The sequence below is a fragment of the Saccostrea cucullata genome, unplaced genomic scaffold, assembly GCF_032062105.1.
Source record: "Saccostrea cucullata isolate Sc308-1 unplaced genomic scaffold, CSIRO_AGI_Scuc_v1 ctg4359, whole genome shotgun sequence".
NCBI classification, from domain to species: Eukaryota; Metazoa; Mollusca; class Bivalvia; order Ostreida; family Ostreidae; genus Saccostrea; species Saccostrea cuccullata.
Window position 1 is genome coordinate 26635 of NW_026933117.1, and position 19780 is coordinate 46414.

The 19780-nt window shown below is 34.7% G+C and overlaps 1 protein-coding gene across 2 annotated transcripts; it reads right to left on the minus strand.

The window, feature by feature from the left end:
- Window positions 1–2136: 2136 nt before the first annotated feature.
- LOC134237292 (uncharacterized) lies at window positions 2137–18723 on the minus strand. Of its 2 annotated transcripts, none has more exons than XM_062719389.1 (8): window positions 18642–18723; window positions 17381–17576; window positions 15047–15077; window positions 9269–9353; window positions 7642–7747; window positions 4570–4674; window positions 3142–3247; window positions 2137–2436 (listed from the first exon to the last, which is right to left on the minus strand). In XM_062719389.1, exons 1-8 carry the CDS (start codon window positions 18693–18695, stop codon window positions 2376–2378), a joined length of 744 nt encoding a protein of 247 aa, XP_062575373.1. In that variant the 5' UTR covers window positions 18696–18723; the 3' UTR covers window positions 2137–2375. The 2 variants fall into 2 exon arrangements, with proteins under 2 accessions (XP_062575373.1, XP_062575372.1); XM_062719388.1 differs by having other exon boundaries at window positions 7561–7747.
- Between the last annotated feature and the right edge of the window lie 1057 nt (window positions 18724–19780).

The following is a 19780-nucleotide window of genomic DNA, read 5'->3' on the forward strand; positions in this document are numbered from 1 at the left end:
TGCATAAAATTATCACACAAGCCAATCCATTGATCATCTTCATGAATTCGAAAAATCTGACAGTTATTCCTTATATTTACATGCTTTGATTCCGCCAATCCACGGGCTCCAAGCCTGCTTCTCTCTAGGTGTTGTCCCGCCTTGCACGTGGTTTTTTTGGAACCGCGCCAAAACATTCATGAGGAAATCAATTACATTTACATTTGGTAATTTTATCTCGGACAAAGACATTGGAAATGTAAATATTAAAATATCAAAAATACTTTTTTTCTGAGTCAAAGGCTCTGACAAAAAGCTAATGCATGGCCATTTGTGCGGTGTGCGTAAACTTTTTAGAATATTGGTCATAACCCAAAAACCCCTTGGCCAATCATTGTCAAAATTGTCACAAGGCATCCTTGGCGCAAGGGTTATATTTATACTAAAACTACGGTTTGGACCCTTAAGCAAGGGGAGATAATCAGGAAAATAAAACCATGTTTTAAATCAGAGGCCATGAACTGAGGCTTTTAGCTCAGGTGAGCTAAAAATACCAAGGATCAGAGATTTTAAAAGAAATTTTCAATATATTTTCTAAAGAGCCCCCTCCCTTCTCTGGCACAAGATACCCTGATTATGCAAACCCCGGCTTCCTCTCGAGCAAGCCTATTTCCCTCTGCTGTGCCTCAGGAAATAGACTTGCTCTTAGAGAACTGGAAAATTGCCTACTCACTCATTGATATACTTTAACTGTATATTAATGACGTTTATGTATTGATAACTCTCTACCTGTTTCCTAACTGTTCATTTGAAGAATTTCTCAAGACAATGAACTATAACATTTATAAAGCAAAAAAATAAGAAATTTATTTCATATAAAAATTTCCCATCACACCAAGTTTGTAGTATCCTTATCTCACATTAGTTAAAACAAAATTTTACTGTAAAGCAGATTAAAATTAGCACCTGAATTGGAGATTGGTTTTCTTTAATACACAGAATTACATAAAAAAAAAAATGCATGTTTAATCTAAGAATGAGCTATTAAACACGTTCTGTTTGTTACAATAATGCATAGGATACATGTAACAAGGGAGAGAACTCTTGACAAAGTAAAATTTTTAAACAACACAAGTAAAATCATTAAAAAATTTACCTGAATATGCTATTACATTGTATATTTAATTTATTCAATGGATAAAAGGAGAGAAAACCTTTGAATGAATTTATCGTTTTAATCATTCAATTGATGAGAAAACGAGCACACATATTTTAAGTGATTGACTAATGTAGGGATCTGCATTGTTGAGATTCTATGAAGACTAAATGCCACTAACAGATTATGGACTTGGTCAAAGTGGGCAAACCAAAGTTTGACTGAAATGTGGGGATGTTACTGTAGAAGTGCTTTTTTCCGCATGGTATTAATTTACGCTATGTACCCAGTCACATATTCTCCACGGAAATTTGTCCAAACGTACTCCATATAAATGCAAGGCATATATGACAGTCTAAGAGATACACGTAATTTTCAAACCACGGAATAAACGTAAAGTGAGATTCTGCGGAATTATGACCCCATGGAAAAAAGTACATCTACAGTATTTCATGGATTCAATACTTCTTTACATTGATAAGGTAATATAGTTTGTGGATAGGTATTAAAAGTCATGGATAGGGATGACCCACTAAACGCAAGAATATTCTTCCCCAATAAACAACAATGATTCCACATTAATACATTCCATAATTAAAATAATTAAATTGCAATAAATTTAATTAAAAAAATAAAATGACAATGCCAATAAATGAAGTTACCATGAAAAAGCTCTTTTTATAATAAGCAAAACATTTCTTTATACATACGTACCAAAGACATACATACATGCACATGCATTCAAAAGGAGGATTTATTAAAGTAAATTTCAAGTAAGGTAAAAAAGTTTTAAAGCATATAAGTAAAGCAGTTGTTACATATAAGAGTTGAATACAAGACGCTAAAAATTGCAATTAAATTTTCACAAATTTGAAATATATGCCTGGTAATTTCTTCTGAACTAGCAAAAATCATATTTGCAAAAAAAAAAAATTCCAATTTAACCTCTTTTTTAAATGATACATGATACATTATCTTAAATTACTTTTTAAATAAATAATTGTTTATCAAGAAACAATCAAATTTAATGTTAAAATAAAAATAAATAAAATTTTCTAGCAGAAGAGTGAATTAAAATACTCTGTGTCTAGCTTTTAAAATTATAATAAGTACTAAAAAATAACAGAATTGGAATATATACAGAAACAAATGATAAATAAATTCACTAATATGTCATTTGATGACTTCATCGTTGTTCTGTGGCAGCAGGAGTAAAAAAGGTGTGTCTCAGAAACACTGTCTAGGCAAGAAGAATTTTAGACAACACAGCTGCTATGAAAAGGAGCATCCCAACTGCAATTCTGTAACCAAAAAAAGTCAAACTTTAGTCAAAACAATTATAGTCAAAGAACATAGCCCTGTTCACATTTGCCATATACTCCCTTGTGGAAATTTAGTTCAATTAATTTTCCTCTATCTGACTAAATGAACATTTTGTACACAATTCAAAATAAAAATTACACCTGTGCAAATTAAAGTTTGAAACATAGTGTACATGTACCTGCTTACAAAATGTGTGTAAATATACTGTCGTTTCAGTAATTTTCGTGGATTTTATAAAACACACGTTTTTGAGGATACATAATTTGTGGACAAAGGCATTGCCAATACATGTACAAATGAATAACATATTTCTTAATTAACATAAAAATTTGTGGATCTGCTCAACAACGAAATCCTTGAAAATTGGTGCTCAATGAATATTAATGAAACCACGGAGTTTGTATTTGCACACCATGTACACTTGAATGGAGCTTTACAAATACTGTATACAGGGAAATTTTCACCCCCATTTTATTTTCGCCCTTTTCACACTATACCCACTGGTTGGCGAATTTTAAATGAGGCCAATTAAAAAATGCACAGCATGATTTCTTAAACAGAATTGTAACTGTTTGAATTTAAATCAGGGCAAAATTGTTTCCGAGTGTAAAAAGGCAAAAATAAAATGGGGTGAAAATAACCCTCTATACAGTACTTCATTATAATTTTGATTCCAGACTTACTGATTTACAGCTACATGGGTTCCTGTTCCTGTGGTTGTTTGTGAAGTCCCATGAGTAGTTGTGGGGTCATCCGATTTTAATTCCAAGCACTCCTTTCCATCTCCTCCTTAAATCAAAGAATACATCACAAAACTTATACAGTATAAAATATGATGTTACTGTAAATCACTTTTTATTCCCGAGAACTTAATTCTAGCGTAATTACGCGAGGCAGTGTGCTCGCGAAAATTTAATTCTCACGTATAATAGTATTCCTTAGGATAATATAGAGCATGAACCACAATTTGTGAAAATTATGTCTCATTTATGAAGAGTCAATGACTATCTCGCAAAAAATAGGGTGTCGCGAAAATTTAGTGATCTACAGTAAATAAAAAAGACAAGAGGCCCAGGGGCCACATCGCTCACCTGAGCAATTGGCTAGGAAAAAGCACATATCAGATCAGAACTGAAAGTTTGGGGGGGGGGGGGGGGGGGGGGGGGGGGCTTGATTTTAAACCCCCAGGGGGTCATGTTTTGAACAAACTAGAATCACGCTACCTGAGGATGATTCCCCATAAATATCACTAAGCATGGCTTTGAAGTACTTGAAAAGAAGATTTTAAAAGGTTTCCCCATATATTCCTATGTAAAACTTTCATTGGTCATTTGGCCCCACCCTACCCCAGGGGCTCATGATTTGAACAAAGTTGAATCTTCACTACCTGGGGATGATTCCTCAGGAGTTTCATCTTTCCTGTCTCAATGGTTCTTGAGAAAAAGATTTTTCCTATATATTCCTATGTAAAACTTTGATCGGCCATTTTGGCCCCACCCTACCCCCGGGGGTCATATCTTGAACAAACTGTGTAATCTACACTACCTGAGGATGATTCCACATGAGTTCCATCTTTCCTGGCCCTTTGGTTCTTGAGAAGAAGATTTTTAAAGATTTTTCCTAAATATTCCTATGTAAAACTTTGATCGGACATTTTTGCCCCACCCTACCCCGGGGGGGTCATGATTTGAACAAACTTCTCCACTACCTGAGGATGAGTTTCATCTTTCCTGGCCCAGTGGTTCTTGAAAAGAAGATTTTTTAAAAATGCCATTAATTTTTCTCTAATTCATAATTATCTCCCCTTGTAAAAAAGCGTGGCCCTTCATTTGTACAAATTTGAATCCCCTTTACCCAAGGATACTCTGTAGCAAGTTTGGTTGAAATTGGCCTAGTGGTTCTTGAGAAGATGAAAATGTGAAAAAGTTTACAACAACAACGACAACGACAGACAACGGACAAATTTTGATCAGAAAATCTCACTTGAGCCTTTGGCTCAGGTGAGCTAATAATGACAGAAGTCCATGAACTTTCCAAACAACCCTCGTTGTTGTATAGTTTATATATAGCTTTTCTTAAGAAAATGGTGCAATAATAATTAAATGGCATACTTTCCATTCTGGCTTTCAAATTGTCTGTCATTAAACATCTTGAACATTCCCCGGAGCGCGTATTAATGACATGAGCTGCACTTTGGTACTCAGCACAGGCCTTATCTTAATAATACAAATAAAAATAAATTTAAAGCTTTCTAGCTTGGGAGTTTCTTGCATTTATGAAAATTCTTAACTGTCAGTTAAGGCAATCAGATATTCAGTAGGAACGATACTCAGCTCTTACGATATCATACATATTCCAATACATGTAATACAAGAGGCCCAGGGGCCACAGCGCTCACCTGACCACATCAGCTAGGAAAAAGCACATATATCATGATTTGGACGAACTAGAATCTACACTACTTGAGAATAATTCTACATAAATATTACTAATCATAGCTTTGAAGTACTTGAAAAGAAGATTTTAAAAGGTTTCCCTATATATTCCTATGATAATTTTTGGTCGACCATTTTGGCCCCACCCTACCCCCGGGGGTCATGATTTGAACAAACTTGAATCTACACTACCTGAGGATAATTTCAGATGAGTTTCATCTTCCCTGTCTCAATGGTTCTTGAGAAGAAGATTTTTAAAGATTTTTCCTATATACTCCTATGTAAAACTTTGATCGGCAATTTTTGGCCCCACTCTACCCCCAGGTGTCATGATTTGAACAAACTTGAATCTACACTATTTGAGGATGATTCCATATGAGTTTCATCTTCCTGGCCCACTGGTTTTTGAGAAGAAGATTTTTCCTATATATTCCTATGTAAAACTTTGATCAGCCATTTTGGCCCCACCCTACCCCCGGGGATCATGATTTCAACTTCAACTTCAATCTACACTACCTGAGGATGATTCCATATGAGTTTCATCTTTCCTGGCCCTTTGGTTCTTGAGAAGAAGATTTTTAAAGATTTTCCTATATATTCCTATGTAAAACTTTGATTGGCCATTTTGGCCCCACCCTACCCCGGGGGGTCATGATTTGAACAAACTTGAATCTACACTACCTGAGGATGATTCCACATGAGTTTCATCTTTCCTGGCCCTGTGGTTCTTGAGAAGAAGATTTTTAAAGATTTTTCCTATATATTCCTATGTAAAACTTTGATCGGCCATTTTGGCCCCACCCTACCCCGGGGGGGTCATGATTTGAACAAATTTGAATCTACACTACCTGAGGATGATTCCACATGAGTGTCATCTTTCCTGGCCCTTTGGTTCTTGAGAAGAAGATTTTTGAAGATTTTTCCTATATATTCCTATGTAAAACTTTGATCAGCCATTTTGGCCCCACCCTACCCCCGGGGGTCATGATTTGAACAAATTTCAATCTACACTACCTGAGGATGAGTTTCATCTTTCCTGGCCCAGTGGTTCTTGAGAAGAAGATTTTTTAAAAATGGCATTAATTTTTTTCAAATTCATAATTATCTCCCCTTGGAAAAGGGCGTGGCCCTTCATATGAATAAACCTGAATCCCCTTTACCCAAGGATACTTTGTAGCAAGTTTGGTTGAAATTGGCCCAGTGGTTCTTGAGAAGAAGATGAAAATGTGAAAAGTTTACGACAACGACGACGACAACAACGACGACAGACAACGGACAAATTTTGATCAGAAAAGCTCACTTGAGCCTTCGGCTCAGGTGAGCTAAAAATACAATACAGTGGACCTTCAGATATCCAGACACCAGATATCTGGATGCTTTCGTATCCGGACAATTTTTCATTGGAACGGAATTTTTTAACGTTATTTTGTCTTGTTTAACTGGTGATTCAGATATCCGAACAAACTGACTAGGAATCAAAGCATCCGGATAAATGAGGCTCCATTGTACACATATCTAACAAGAATTCTGTGAATCAATGCTCACTAAAAATACCCCCGCTCTGATGTGAATATACATTATCATGTTAATACATGTATACATAAGTTCAATTACGGGCAAATGCACAGATAAATAGAAAGATGACATCAGATTCATAAAGAATTTCAAGCATCTGTTATGAGTAGTTGCTGAGAAAATTGCGACAAAAATTTGTTATGTATGAATCGGACAGATGCACAGACAAACAGGAAGTTGACATAGGATTTTAATGAAAATTAGTCTCACCATATGGCATGCCTCAGAGAAGAATGTTTTAAAATGTCAAGCATCTGCAATGACTGATTCAATGAGTAGTTTCTGAGAAAACTGCGATGAAATTTTGTTACGGATAGACTGATGGACAGACAGATGGATGGACACACAAGGGTAAAACAGTATACCCCTCTCTCCTTGGAGCGAGGTATAATCATATTATAATAAATCAAATTAATATTATATAAATCATAATACATATGTGCTTTGAAATTAATACAGTACAATGTACTTATTGCCAAAAGTCTTTAGGCTATTTACAAATAATTGATCTATTAGACTATTAATGGCTAAAAATCTCAAAATTGATCCTTTTATGAAAATAAAGGAATTCTAGCTGCCCTTGTCCATAGCTGCCAACGAGTATTCTCTTTAGAGAAGTAGACAGTCTTTCATCTATGCTAAAGCCTTCATACTTCTCTTAAGAGAATATACTCAAAGGAATTAAAGTTTCATTATCCTGCTATACAATAATCGCTGTGTGGAATTTTCTTTTATATCAGATCCATAAAATTTGACAAGGAATTGTAAAGAATTTTGCTAGGGAGTGCAAAACACTTTGCTTTAAATTGGCTATATCCGTGTGCATACTAAATTTTTGTTCATATGAAAGTTTTACTGTATACAGTATTGTAAATTGCATGTTAGCCAGAAATATTTGTATGTATCAAAGTATCAGTATATCATTCCACCTCTAACATTCATTCAAATTCAAGCTGTTACATGTACATACCATTAATACAATTTGATATCAAATATTTTACATGAATGACTTAAAAATGTTTATAAAATGCATAGTTAGGATTCGTTTTTAACAGGTCAACATATGTACATATTAAGCACTATCCTAATTACCTAGTAGGCAAAGATTTGGTGTGCAAACAGCAACAAGGAAGGTGTGGTTTATATCTCTTATGCATGCTTTGACATGATTACTTTCACAGGAATACTGCTGAAGGATGGTTCCACAGTCATCCTTTGGAAGCAGTGTCTTTAAAAGCTTGTAATTTTTTGTTGAGGATACACAGGTACTACCGGTATTCTAAAATATGAGAAATTTATAATGTTTTTGTCATCTTCCATTTTTATACAAGCATACCATGCTCCTGGCAATTATCAAATATTACAAAGCTCACCTTGACAACTGTTATCTCTAAGTATGGAAACTCACGCATCAAATTTATGACCTGGTAGTTGCATCCCTAGATGCAACACCTGGTACATGTATGCAACTTTGAAATAAACCTGCTCTTATGTCTTTTCATGTTCACCAGTAATCCTTAGAAAGAACTATATGCGGTATTAACCAACATTTGCCCCCCAAAATCAAACTTTGATGGAGTAATATTTAATTAAGTCCTTAAACAGGGGAGTATATGCTGACTTCAAAGCACTGAATAATTTCATAAGTAATGACGTCATATGTACATAATGACGTCACATATATGACGTAAATTTCAGTTTTTTATGAATTTTGGAGAAAAATGTACATATTTCGTCGATATTTTAAATAAAAGTCACCGAGCGCATGTGTGTTCAGGATTAAAATTTTGATATAATGTGTAGAATGATAATATCAATGAAATATGTCAATATTGTTCCTGAACACACATGCGCTCTATAAATTCTAAAGCTTAAATTGTTGAAATTTTGTCCATTTTGTCCTCTTTCTGAAAAAGGATATAAAATCGGACTAGTTTGTGACGTCATAAAAACAGAAATTGTGAATACACTGCTCTGGAACTATAATATTTTCTGTTAACTTATATTTCTCGTACAATTTATTGAATTCAGCACATTTCAGGAAGTTTTCAAAATTTGACTTTTGTGGGGGCAAACATATGCAATATACCGCATATAGTTCTTTCAAGTAGCCAAAGCATGTATTAAAACTAAAATTTTAATCATTAATTGTGGCCAGGCCCTACACCCAGGGGTCATGATTTGAACAAACTTGAATCTACACTATCTGAGGATGTTTCCATAAGTTTCATCTTTCCTGACCCAGTGGTTCTTGAAAAGAAATTTTTTAAAAGATGCCATTTATAATATTAATTCACTAATTCTTAATTATCTCCACATGAAAGAGGGTGTGGCTCTTCATTTGAACAAATGTGAATTTCCTTCACCTAAGGATACAATGTGGCAAGTTTGGTTGAAGATGGCCCAGTGGTTCTTGAGAAGAAGTGGAAAGTGTGAAAAGTTTACAGACAAACAGATGGACCTATGTACGGAGAGACAGATGTCTGACAAAATGTGATTAGTAAAGCCTTCAGCTCAGGTGAGATAATAAAGCACACCATGCATCAACCATGCAATGTATAAATAAATTTGTATATAAATCAATTTGCAAACAAAACTCTTATTTGGGACTTTGCCTATAGCATAAAGCTTTACCCCTACTTCATGGACATGAAGCCACATGAGATACAATGTACATGTAATAATGTAAAGGAAGAAACTCCTAGGCAAAAAATGTCATAGGAAAAGGGTCTATACATGTACATGTACTTATATAACTTTGTCAAGGTGAGCTTAAGTAATTTTTATTTTTATAAGTTACCTTGTCATTGTATGCTCCAACTAATGGTGATAGATGGCACAGTACAACTAACACAAACCACGTTACCAAAGCATTGGTATTTTTTCTGAAGAGAAATTGATCGATTTACAGTTCTGTTATCACTGACACATTATGATGACTACTTTTACGTCAGACATGTAATTGTGATGTCAGATTTCAAACTTCTAATGCTTCACAAACGATTGCACTTGTTAATATTTGTTGTCAGTCATACATGTACAGTGTAATTGTTTTGCTGACAAATGATGAAAACTAACTAGCCTTATTTTTATTTTCATCCACAGCTTAGTTTTCATCATTTGTCAGCAAAACAAACATTAGTGACAACAAATAACAATTGCAATTTTTTTTTACGCAATTATATTAGAAGTTTGAAACCTGACATCACAATCACAAGTCTGAAGTAAAAGTAAGGTCATTTATATATGAAAATCTTGAGTGAAACTTATATTGTAAATATTTTGTAGTGTATTTCATTTCATTTATCAACAATGTTTGTGAAAAAAGTTAAAAATATTATTGCAAGTTGCTTTAAAAAGTTCTCTTTAATTAATGTGTCTTTCAGTTTTGTGTTAATTTTATATTCTTACAATAAAATCAGTTTTAAAATATTTAAGGTCAAGATCTAGTAAATAACTTGAGACTAATTTTTTGGTGCTAGATCCATTATGACGTCATAATCAATTTCAACTTTCTTTTTCTCATACTTTATGGTTTTAGCAGAATTACAGTGGAGCCTCATTTATCCGGACGCTTTGGTTCCCAGTTAATTTGTCCGGATATGTGAAGCGTCCAGATATCTGAATTACCAGTTAAACAAGACATAATAAAGTTTTAAAAATTCTGTTCCGATGAAAAATCGTCCGGATACTGAAGCATCCGGATATCAGGCATCCGGATATCTGAAGGTCCCCTGTATGTAGAAAATAGGGTATTTTCATGTCATTAAATTTGAAATCATATGAAAAGTAAACCGGATACCTATATTAAATTTGAAATTTATTTAAAGAAGAGGCCATGAACATACTAATTACCATTTTCTGAGAGACTGTAGGCAATCTGGATACATTTCTTTTGCCGAATACGAAAAAAAACTCCCATATTCATGACTGGTTTTCTTAATTTTTCATTGAAAATAACAGTTTACAATACAGTTTTTCATCTTGTTTACCTACAAATTATGCCCCGAAACACCTTATTTGACCAAGCTAAAGTTGTAAAGCATCAATAAAGGAATTTATTTCTCAAGTTTGATAAGTCTGTAGGTACATGTACCTTTCATTTACTAGATCTTGACCTTAAGAGAGGGTAAGGGCTCTCGTAAAGTTGCGACAAATTTCACAGGCAAGAATCTCGTAAGATTTTTTGTAACAAGAGGCCCAGGGGCCACATCGCTCACCTGAGCAATTGGCTAGGAAAAAGCACATATCAGATCCGAACTGAAAGTTTACTGAGTCAAGGTGGGGGGGCGGGGGGGGGCTTGAATTTTAACCTCATAGGGGGTCATGGTTTGAACAAACATGAATCTACACTACCTGAGGATGATTCCATATAAATATCACTAAGCATGGATTTGAAGTTCTTGAAAAGAAGATTTTAAAAGGTTTCCCTATATATTCCTATGTAAAACTTTGATTGACCATTTTGGCCCCACCCTACCCCCGGGGGTCATGATTTGAACAAACTTGAATCTACGCTACCTGGTGATGATTCCACATGAGTTTCTTCTTTCCTGGCCCAGTGGTCTTGTTCAGTATGATTTTAAATCTTTTTTCCTATATATTCCTATGTAAAACTTTGATCGGCCATTTTGGCCCCACCCTACCCCCAGGGGTCATGATTTGAACAAACTTGAATCTACACTACCTGGTGATGATTCCACATGAGTTTCTTCTTTCCTGGCCTAGTGGTTCTTGAGAAGAAGATTTTTAAAGATTTTTCCTATATATTCCTATGTAAAACTTTGATCGGCCATTTTGGCCCCACCCTACCCCCGGGGGTCATGATTTGAACAAACTTGAATCTACACTACCTTGTGATGATTCCACATGAGTTTCATCTTTCCTGGCCCAGTGGTTCTTGAGAAGAAGATTTTTAAAGATTTTTCCTATATATTCCTATGTAAAACTTTGATCGGCCATTTTGGCCCCACCCTAACCCCAGGGGTCATGATTTGAACAAACTTGAATCTACACTACCTGATGATGATTCCACATGAGTTTCATCTTTCCTGGCCTAATGGTTCTTGAGAAGAAGATTTTTAAAGATTTTTCCTATATATTCCTATGTAAAACTTTGATCGGCCATTTTGACCCCACCCTACCCCCGGGGGTCATGATTTGAACAAACTTGAATCTACACTACCTGGTGATGATTCCACATGAGTTTCATCTTTCCTGGCCTAGTGGTTCTTGAGAAGAAGATTTTTAAAGATTTTTCCTATATATTCCTATGTAAAACTTTGATCGGCCATTTTGACCCCACCCTTCCCCCGGGGGTCATGATTTGAACAAACTTGAATCTACACTACCTGGTGATGATTCCACATGAGTTTCATCTTTCCTGGCCTAGTGGTTCTTGAGAAGAAGATTTTTTAAAAATGCCATTAATTTTTCTCTAATTCATAATTATCTCCCCTTGGAAAAGGGCATTGCCCTTCATTTGAACAAACCTGAATCCCCTTTACCTAAGGATACTTTATGGCAAGTTTGGTTGAAATTGGCCCAGTGGTTCTTGAGAAGAAGATGAAAATGTGAAAAGTTTACAACGACAACGCCGACAACAACGACGACGACGACAACGCCGACAACGACAACGACAGACAACGGACAAATTGTGATCAGAAAAGCTCACTTGAGCCTTTGGTTCAGGTGAGCTAAAAAGGAATAAAACTTTTAAAATTTCACTTTCAGTACCAGGGTATATTTAAACAAGAGGTCCATGGGCCACATCGATCACCTGAGCACTGTGGCTAGGAAAAAGCAGAATTGGTTTATTATTGAAAAGTTTAAATCCAAAAGTAGTCCAATGACCAATCATGGCTTTGCTTTTCTTGAGAAGATGATTTTTAAAGAATTTTCCTAAATATGTCTATGTAAAACTTTGATCAGACATTGTGGCCCCGTCCTACCCCCGGGGGTCATGATTTGAACAAAATTGAATCTACACTACCTGAGGATGCTTCCATATAAATATGATCAATTATGCTTTGTTATTCTTGAGAAAAAGATTTTTAAAGAATTTTCCTATATATTTCTATGTAAAACTTTGGTCGGCCATTGTGGCCCAGCCCTACCCCCAGGGGTCATGATCTTAACAAATTTGAATCTACACTACCTGAGGATGCTTCCATATAAATATGATCAATTATGGCTTTGTTATTCTTGAGAAGAAGATTTTAAAAGAATTTTCCTGTATATTTCTATTAGGGCTGCCATGAATCAGAAAATTTTCGAATTGATTCGGTTCAAACAAAAACCTCGATTTTCGAATAATTTCGGTTCGATTATAAGAAATATTTTTTTTCAATTTTTTTTTAATAAAATCTGTAACCTTTGATCATCATAATCACAAGACATTCTTTAATAAATAATTATTCATAGGTTTATTAAGATAAAATGGAATGTAAAGCCAAGAAAACAAAGAAAATACCTAATGTTCTAATTACAAAGTATAATACAAGAATCAAATGTCGGAAATCCAAATTAATAAAAATATTGGTCATTGGTTTTAAAGGATGAAACATGCGAACAAATCTTTCAAACAAAACCAATGATTTCATATTAATTATTATGCTAAACATGAAAGTATTGGTGATTTCCTTACAAAGGCTGTTCGGCCACAATAGAAATGGTAAGATCCCTGCTGTAATTTTAAATGTTTGATTCACTACTACGATATCAAACCATCTAACCACATAACTGATAACAAGAATGTCAATAATTATTTCACATTCAAAACGATCTCAATATTAAAAAGAAATAAGGAAATTTGCAGCACTGTGCCGGTTCCTCTAAATTCAGAATTACGTGGCTGATGGGTATTGCCTTTTTGTAAATCTATTTATCTTCTAGGCATCTTTCTGCCGAAAATGGAACTTGGAAGTAGTCCCCCGTCGACTTCTTCGCGGCCATTTTCATGTGTTTGTTTACTTTAACATCATTTGAGATCATTTCTTCCTATTAACCAATCGGAATGCACGTAACAACAGCAAATGTTAGTATGAAAAAATCAAACCTGAATCGAAATCCCGGAAAAACGTACCGAATCGAACCGAAAAATTGTGAATCGCGGTTAACCGATATTTCGGTTAATCGTGGCAGCCCTAATTTCTATGTAAAACTTTGGTCAGCCATTGTGGCCCGCCCTACCCCCGGGGTCATGATTTGAACAAATTTGAATCTACACTACCTGAGGATGCTTCCATATAAATATGATCAATTATGGCTTTGTTTTTCTTGAGAAAAAGATTTTTAAAGAACTTTCCTGTATATTTCTATGTAAAACTTTGGCCGGCCATTGTGGCCCCGCCCTACCCCCTGGGGTCATGATTTGAACAAATTTGAATCTACACTACCTGAGGATGCTTCCATATAAATATGATCAATTACGGCTTTGTTTTTCTTGAGAAGATGATTTTTGAAGAATTTCGCTATATATTTCTATGTAAAATTTTGCTCGATCATTGTGGCTCCGCCTTACCCCCAGGGGTTATTATTTGAACAAATCTAAATCTACATTACCGGAGGATGCTTCTATATAAATATGATCATATATGGCTTTGTTATTCTTGAGTAGATGATTTTTAAAGAATTTTCCTGTATATTTCTTTGTAAAACTTTGGCCAGCCATTGTGGCCCCGCCCTACCCCCGGGGGTCATGATTTGAACAGACTTGAACCTACACTTCCTGAGAATGCTTCCATATTAATATGATCAATTATGGCTTTGTTATTCTTGAGAAGAAGATTTTTAAAGAATTTTCCTATATATTTCTATGTAAAATTTTGGTCAGCCATTGTGGCTCCGCCCTATCCCCAGGGGTCATGATTTGAACAAACTTGAATCTACACTACCTGAGGATGCTTCCCCATAAGTTTCATCTTTCCTGGCACAGTGGTTCTTGAGAAGAAGATTTTTAAAACATGCCACCAAATTTTCATTAATTCCCAATTATCTCCCCTTGAATGAGGGCCTGGCCCTTAATTTGAACAAACTTGAATCCCCTTCACCCATGGATACTTTGTGGCAAGTTTGGTTGAAATTGGCCCAGCGGTTCTTGAGAAGAAGTCAAAAATGTGAAAAGTTTACAGACAGACAGCTAGACAGACGGACGCCGGACAAAATGTGATCAGAAAAGCTCACTTGAACCTTCGGCTCAGGTGAGCTAAATAGTACTAGAATAGGATATGACACAGGCAAAGATTGTTCTATACAGATATATCCCTGGTTTAAAGAATATCAGTGTTTGAGATAACGAACTTCAACTGTCATTCAAACAACTTAAATTGCTTTACAAATACAGCTAAACTTCGGTATTGAGAACACCAATATCTCAAATACCATGGATATGTCAAAATGATTTTGAAGTCCCAAACACTTAATATTCTTTTACCCTCAATATCTCAAATCATTGGATATCTCAAAGTTTCTCCTCGGTCCAATCGAGTTTGAGATAACTGATTTGACTGTATCCTAACTGTTTAAAAATGGCCCTAGTATGTAACTTTAATTGCTATACATATACATTTATACTGACCTTTTTAATGTTTTTGAATTTCTGGATGTATCTGTAAAAAAAATTTACAAATGTTGAAAATAGACCTGTGATGGACATAAAAACCAAAGAATGGAGGAATAGAAGGATGTACAAATACATGTATGACAAAAAAAGATATGACAGCCATATTGATGGCCGGCCATTATTTAACAAGAGGCTTATAGCCACATGGCCTCTACCAATAGCTGCTACGAGGGTTGATCCAAAAGTAATGTCACAACTTGGATAAAATTGCTATAAATCGACGTAAAGCAACAAAATTACACATGATGGAAGCTTTATTAATTTCAAATCAGACCTGAAAAATTCAAAGGAATATGATGTGTACTTTCCAAAATATTGGATTTTAAACAATGTGCGTTTATGGTAGTCGCCGCACCTAAATATAACGTCATATGACGGATATGCACCGTCATACTTTTAACGAGGCCCGATCTAGTTTAAAATTACGAAAACGGAATGATAAAAAATTTTAATTCTTCGAAATATACTTGTATGTTTTATGCTTAGAAAAATTAGAACGAAATTTTGTTACCTTGCCTTTATTGTAGTGAAATGGGGGCACTGTCAAGATATGGACCATTTTTCGTGTTTTTATACACAATAACATACTAAAACTCTTCAATAAACAAAGAAATTTACAAATTAAAAAAAAATACATGATGAAATTCTTTGTTTTTCACATATATTATGCAATTTTCATTCTTCTTATAAAAAATGAAAAGAAAATGGGAGGTAGCCTTTATTGCAGTGAAAAGGGGGCATGTCAAAACACAAAATTTGGATTTATTCTATCCAACTACGTATTTTGTAGGTCGCAATGGGTTTACATAACACCAACACACGATTGCAATACTGTATTAGTTTCTAAAAAATAAATAATTCTTATATTATGAAATAATTTTCTCGCCATGCTTTATTTTTCTCTTAACACGCGACATTGTTTTACGTTGAAAAAAAGGGGTAGAGGGAGAAGGAGGGGGGGGGGGGGGGGGGGGGTAAAGGCGACAAATTGCGATTATTACTAATATCATGTAATATATAGAAAAATAAAATATTTCGGGTGTTTAATTTAAATGATTTATAGACTTATTTTATTTTTAAAAAAACTGAAGATAATCCATGCATATTTAAGTCCGCAATAAAAAGAGTGTGTATAAACACTTCAACATGTTCGAAGAGAAAGACTAAAATCGTTTACTTTTAGTTGCAGTGTTTGGTTTTTTTTAACTCACAAATTGAAATAAAACAGGATAAAATTAATGAATCTGTACTAAAAAATTGATCCCTCAAAAATAACTAGGTTCCAAAGTTGTTTATTAATTCAAATATTAAAAAAAATAATAGAAATGCCAACTCTCAATGCATAGTCTATAAAGCTACCAGGTAAGCAAGATCGGCGAAACATTTTAGCGCAATTTGACGTCATTTTAATTGTGACGTTATTGTGTTCAATTGTGACGGCAGTCAAGGGTATTGTGACGTGCCTGAGTCGACGCTGCGTTAAAACGTATGCACAGATCAAGTAGATCGGGCCTCGTTAAGCGGTTACCTTTCGTTTCATTAAAAAAATATATGTGATTCGGAAACACTTTTACCAATTCTACTTTCTTTAAGAATTTATGGTACCATTATACAATTTCCTCTTTTCATAGTGAAGCCCCCTGTCAATTTTTTTTTGAACAGTAGCATAAGACAAACTTAGAAATTCACATGTCACTCTATACGTCTGTCTTTTTTGACAACGTCAGACACCATTGAACGTTTCCGTCCGATCTCCTATCTTTCGGTATTCTTGTCATCTGCTGATCATTCAGTGACCAATCACCCGCCCAAAATTGCTGCAACCATCTATTAAAATATCTCTTATTTACATATAAGACATAGAATCTACACTACCCCAAGATGCTTACACTTACGTTTCAGCTTTTCTGGCCCAGTGGTTCTTTAGAAGAAGATTTTTTAATGACCACACCCTATTTTTGTCTTTTCTTGATCATCTCCCCTTGTGAGGAGACTTGGCTTTTATTTTTATAATTTAAACTCCCCTGTCCCAAAGGATGCTTTGTACCTAGTTTCGTCACAATTGGTCTAATGGTTCTTGAGAAGACGAAAATGTGAAAAGTTTACAGACAGATGGGCGAAGGACAAAATGTGATCAGAAAAGCTCACTCAAGCCTTTGGCTCAGGTGAGCTAAAAACAGATATCAATGGGTCACCTGAATGACTCAGGTGAGCTAAAGGAAGTCAATCAACTTGTAACATGATGTATATATAATGTTACACCATTCTAGCAAGTAAAACTGCACCTACATGTACATCTATAAGGTTTTGGAGGCTTATAATTAATCTCATCATTGGGCCAGGTGTCTACTGCATGGTTCATGGTCTGCTCATCATCTTGCTTGAAAATCTTTGTTGCATTTCTGGAGTGTGACGTCAGCTGTGCCACTGCTTCACGAGCTTCAATACTCTCATCATCATATGCATCCAATACGTCATTTATCAACTGTAAAACATAATGAATGTGTGATTGTTGTTTCACATAGAATTGTGCTAGCCAAAGAACTACGAACTCTAACTCTTGATTCCCGCCTACATTTTGCACCCATTAAATTCAATATTAATGGCAATTTGGCCATTAAATCTTTGTTTAATACAAAGAACAGTTCTATGGTAATAGATTAACCATTTTAATTCCAACGCTAGATAGTAAATTATCATTAATTCCAGCTCTTGAAAAAAGGGGGGTAGACGATATTTTCTAGTGAAATCGAACTTTCAAGAATCACCATATTTTGGAATAGTCTTAAATATGATAAAATGTATCTCATATCTTTTCTTATGTTTTACGCAAATAAATAAAACATATATAAATTAATAAAATACAATTATTTGGTTGTAAATAGCTTTAAAATTGGTGAAAAATCAGCATTTTTTCGTTTATTGTCTATAAATATATGTTCCCCCCCGTGAAACACAAAAAGCTTTGGCATAAATTTGCAAAATGACAGTCCATATTACCTGTAAAAAGGAATTTTTGTTTCACGGGGTGGAAAGATGTTTTAAAAATATTTTCCTTTTTCCATTGATTTCTATAGTGAAAAACTCAAGTTTTACCAAAATTATAGAGTTATCTCTCTTTGGTATCCCAAATAAGTAACGTTTTATCAAAATTCATATACATATCTATAAAAATTTTGAAAATCATTCGAATATGTTAACTTTTGAGAATTGACTTAGAGGTAGGCGGGAGAACAATACTATCGTTCGTGGTTCTTCATCAGATTTCCTACACTTCTCATGTATATCCTTGATTTATTACAATTTAAGAGATGATTCTATATCACATACATGTCATTGATTTGAAATCACACCTATAATATGCATATTACATGTAATTTAACATCAAAATATCAAACTTATTACTGCAATTCAATGACTAATTTAAGAGACTAGTCTTCATATACATGCACAGTACAGACATACTTGTGTTCCATAAATAGAAACAGGTTTGCTAACAAAAATTATTTTACATTTGCTTGTAAAAATTACAAAGTAAAATTGATCAAACCTCTGAATATTTGTTCCGAACATCATCTGCTTCCAAAGAAAAAATTGTTGTCATCCACTTGGAGGAATTCCAAAGAAAAGCTGCCATTTTCTTCTAAACTACAATATTATTTTTTTCTCAATACAGTATTATTCATACCGAAATGCCTCATTATTTATACAGTACAGCAATGATTTGATGCGGCTTCTGAATTTGATTACACTCGGTACACCTCTGCATAATTACAATTACGATTTTCAGTCCATGCAAAAAATTTTTGTTAATAACCAATATAGGACATTTGGTCTTGTGTAATCAACTTGATGAATGAACACACACGGCAAAAACCAGAGAACTATATGCAGTTTATTATGCATTTATTGACTGATTTCTAGGGCAGCATGCGTTTTGTCTGACCCAAGAACCAAACTGTCTTTGCAGTTTGATTTGAGGGTTGACAAAATGCATTTAGCCCGAGAACATAGTCAATAGATGTATTGTAATACTTTTAATTTTTTTTTTACACACATGTATTTTGTACTGTCTTCTGTGATGTACCCCATTTCCGTCACTGTTGAACACCAACAATCAAAATGAGATTAAGCTGTGCCCATTCTGTGATGTAAGCGGTCCAACATTTCATCGAAAGGTCCAACATCTCAGCAGTCAAAAATGAATTTTTTATGCCCGCTCAGCAAAACATTAGAAATGTTAGACTTTTTTTTCGTGTAGAGTCATGCTAGTTATTCAAGCTGTCATAGGTAACTTAGTTAGAATAACCAAACTCTGTCTCAGGACAAGCTCTCAACTGGGTCCGTAGGACAATATCATTTTAACAATAGAACATTCTATCTATAGGTGACTGTGTTCAATGTGTTAATGGTGAAGGACTCAAATAGTGATATTGAAAAGTTCGGCAGGCCACATGAACAGCATATCCAGCTGATGTCAGAGTGAGCTTTGTATTGGTACATCTGACTTGTAATAGTTACATGATGACACGAGATGATGCATACAAAATATCGTTGAGTTATTGCACGCGAGGAGGCGTTAGCCTCCGAGTTTGCAATAACGAAACGATATTTTGTATGCATCATCGAGCTGTCAATCATGTAACTGATTTATCCCATGACCCTTCATTTGACCTTTTCCCATATTTG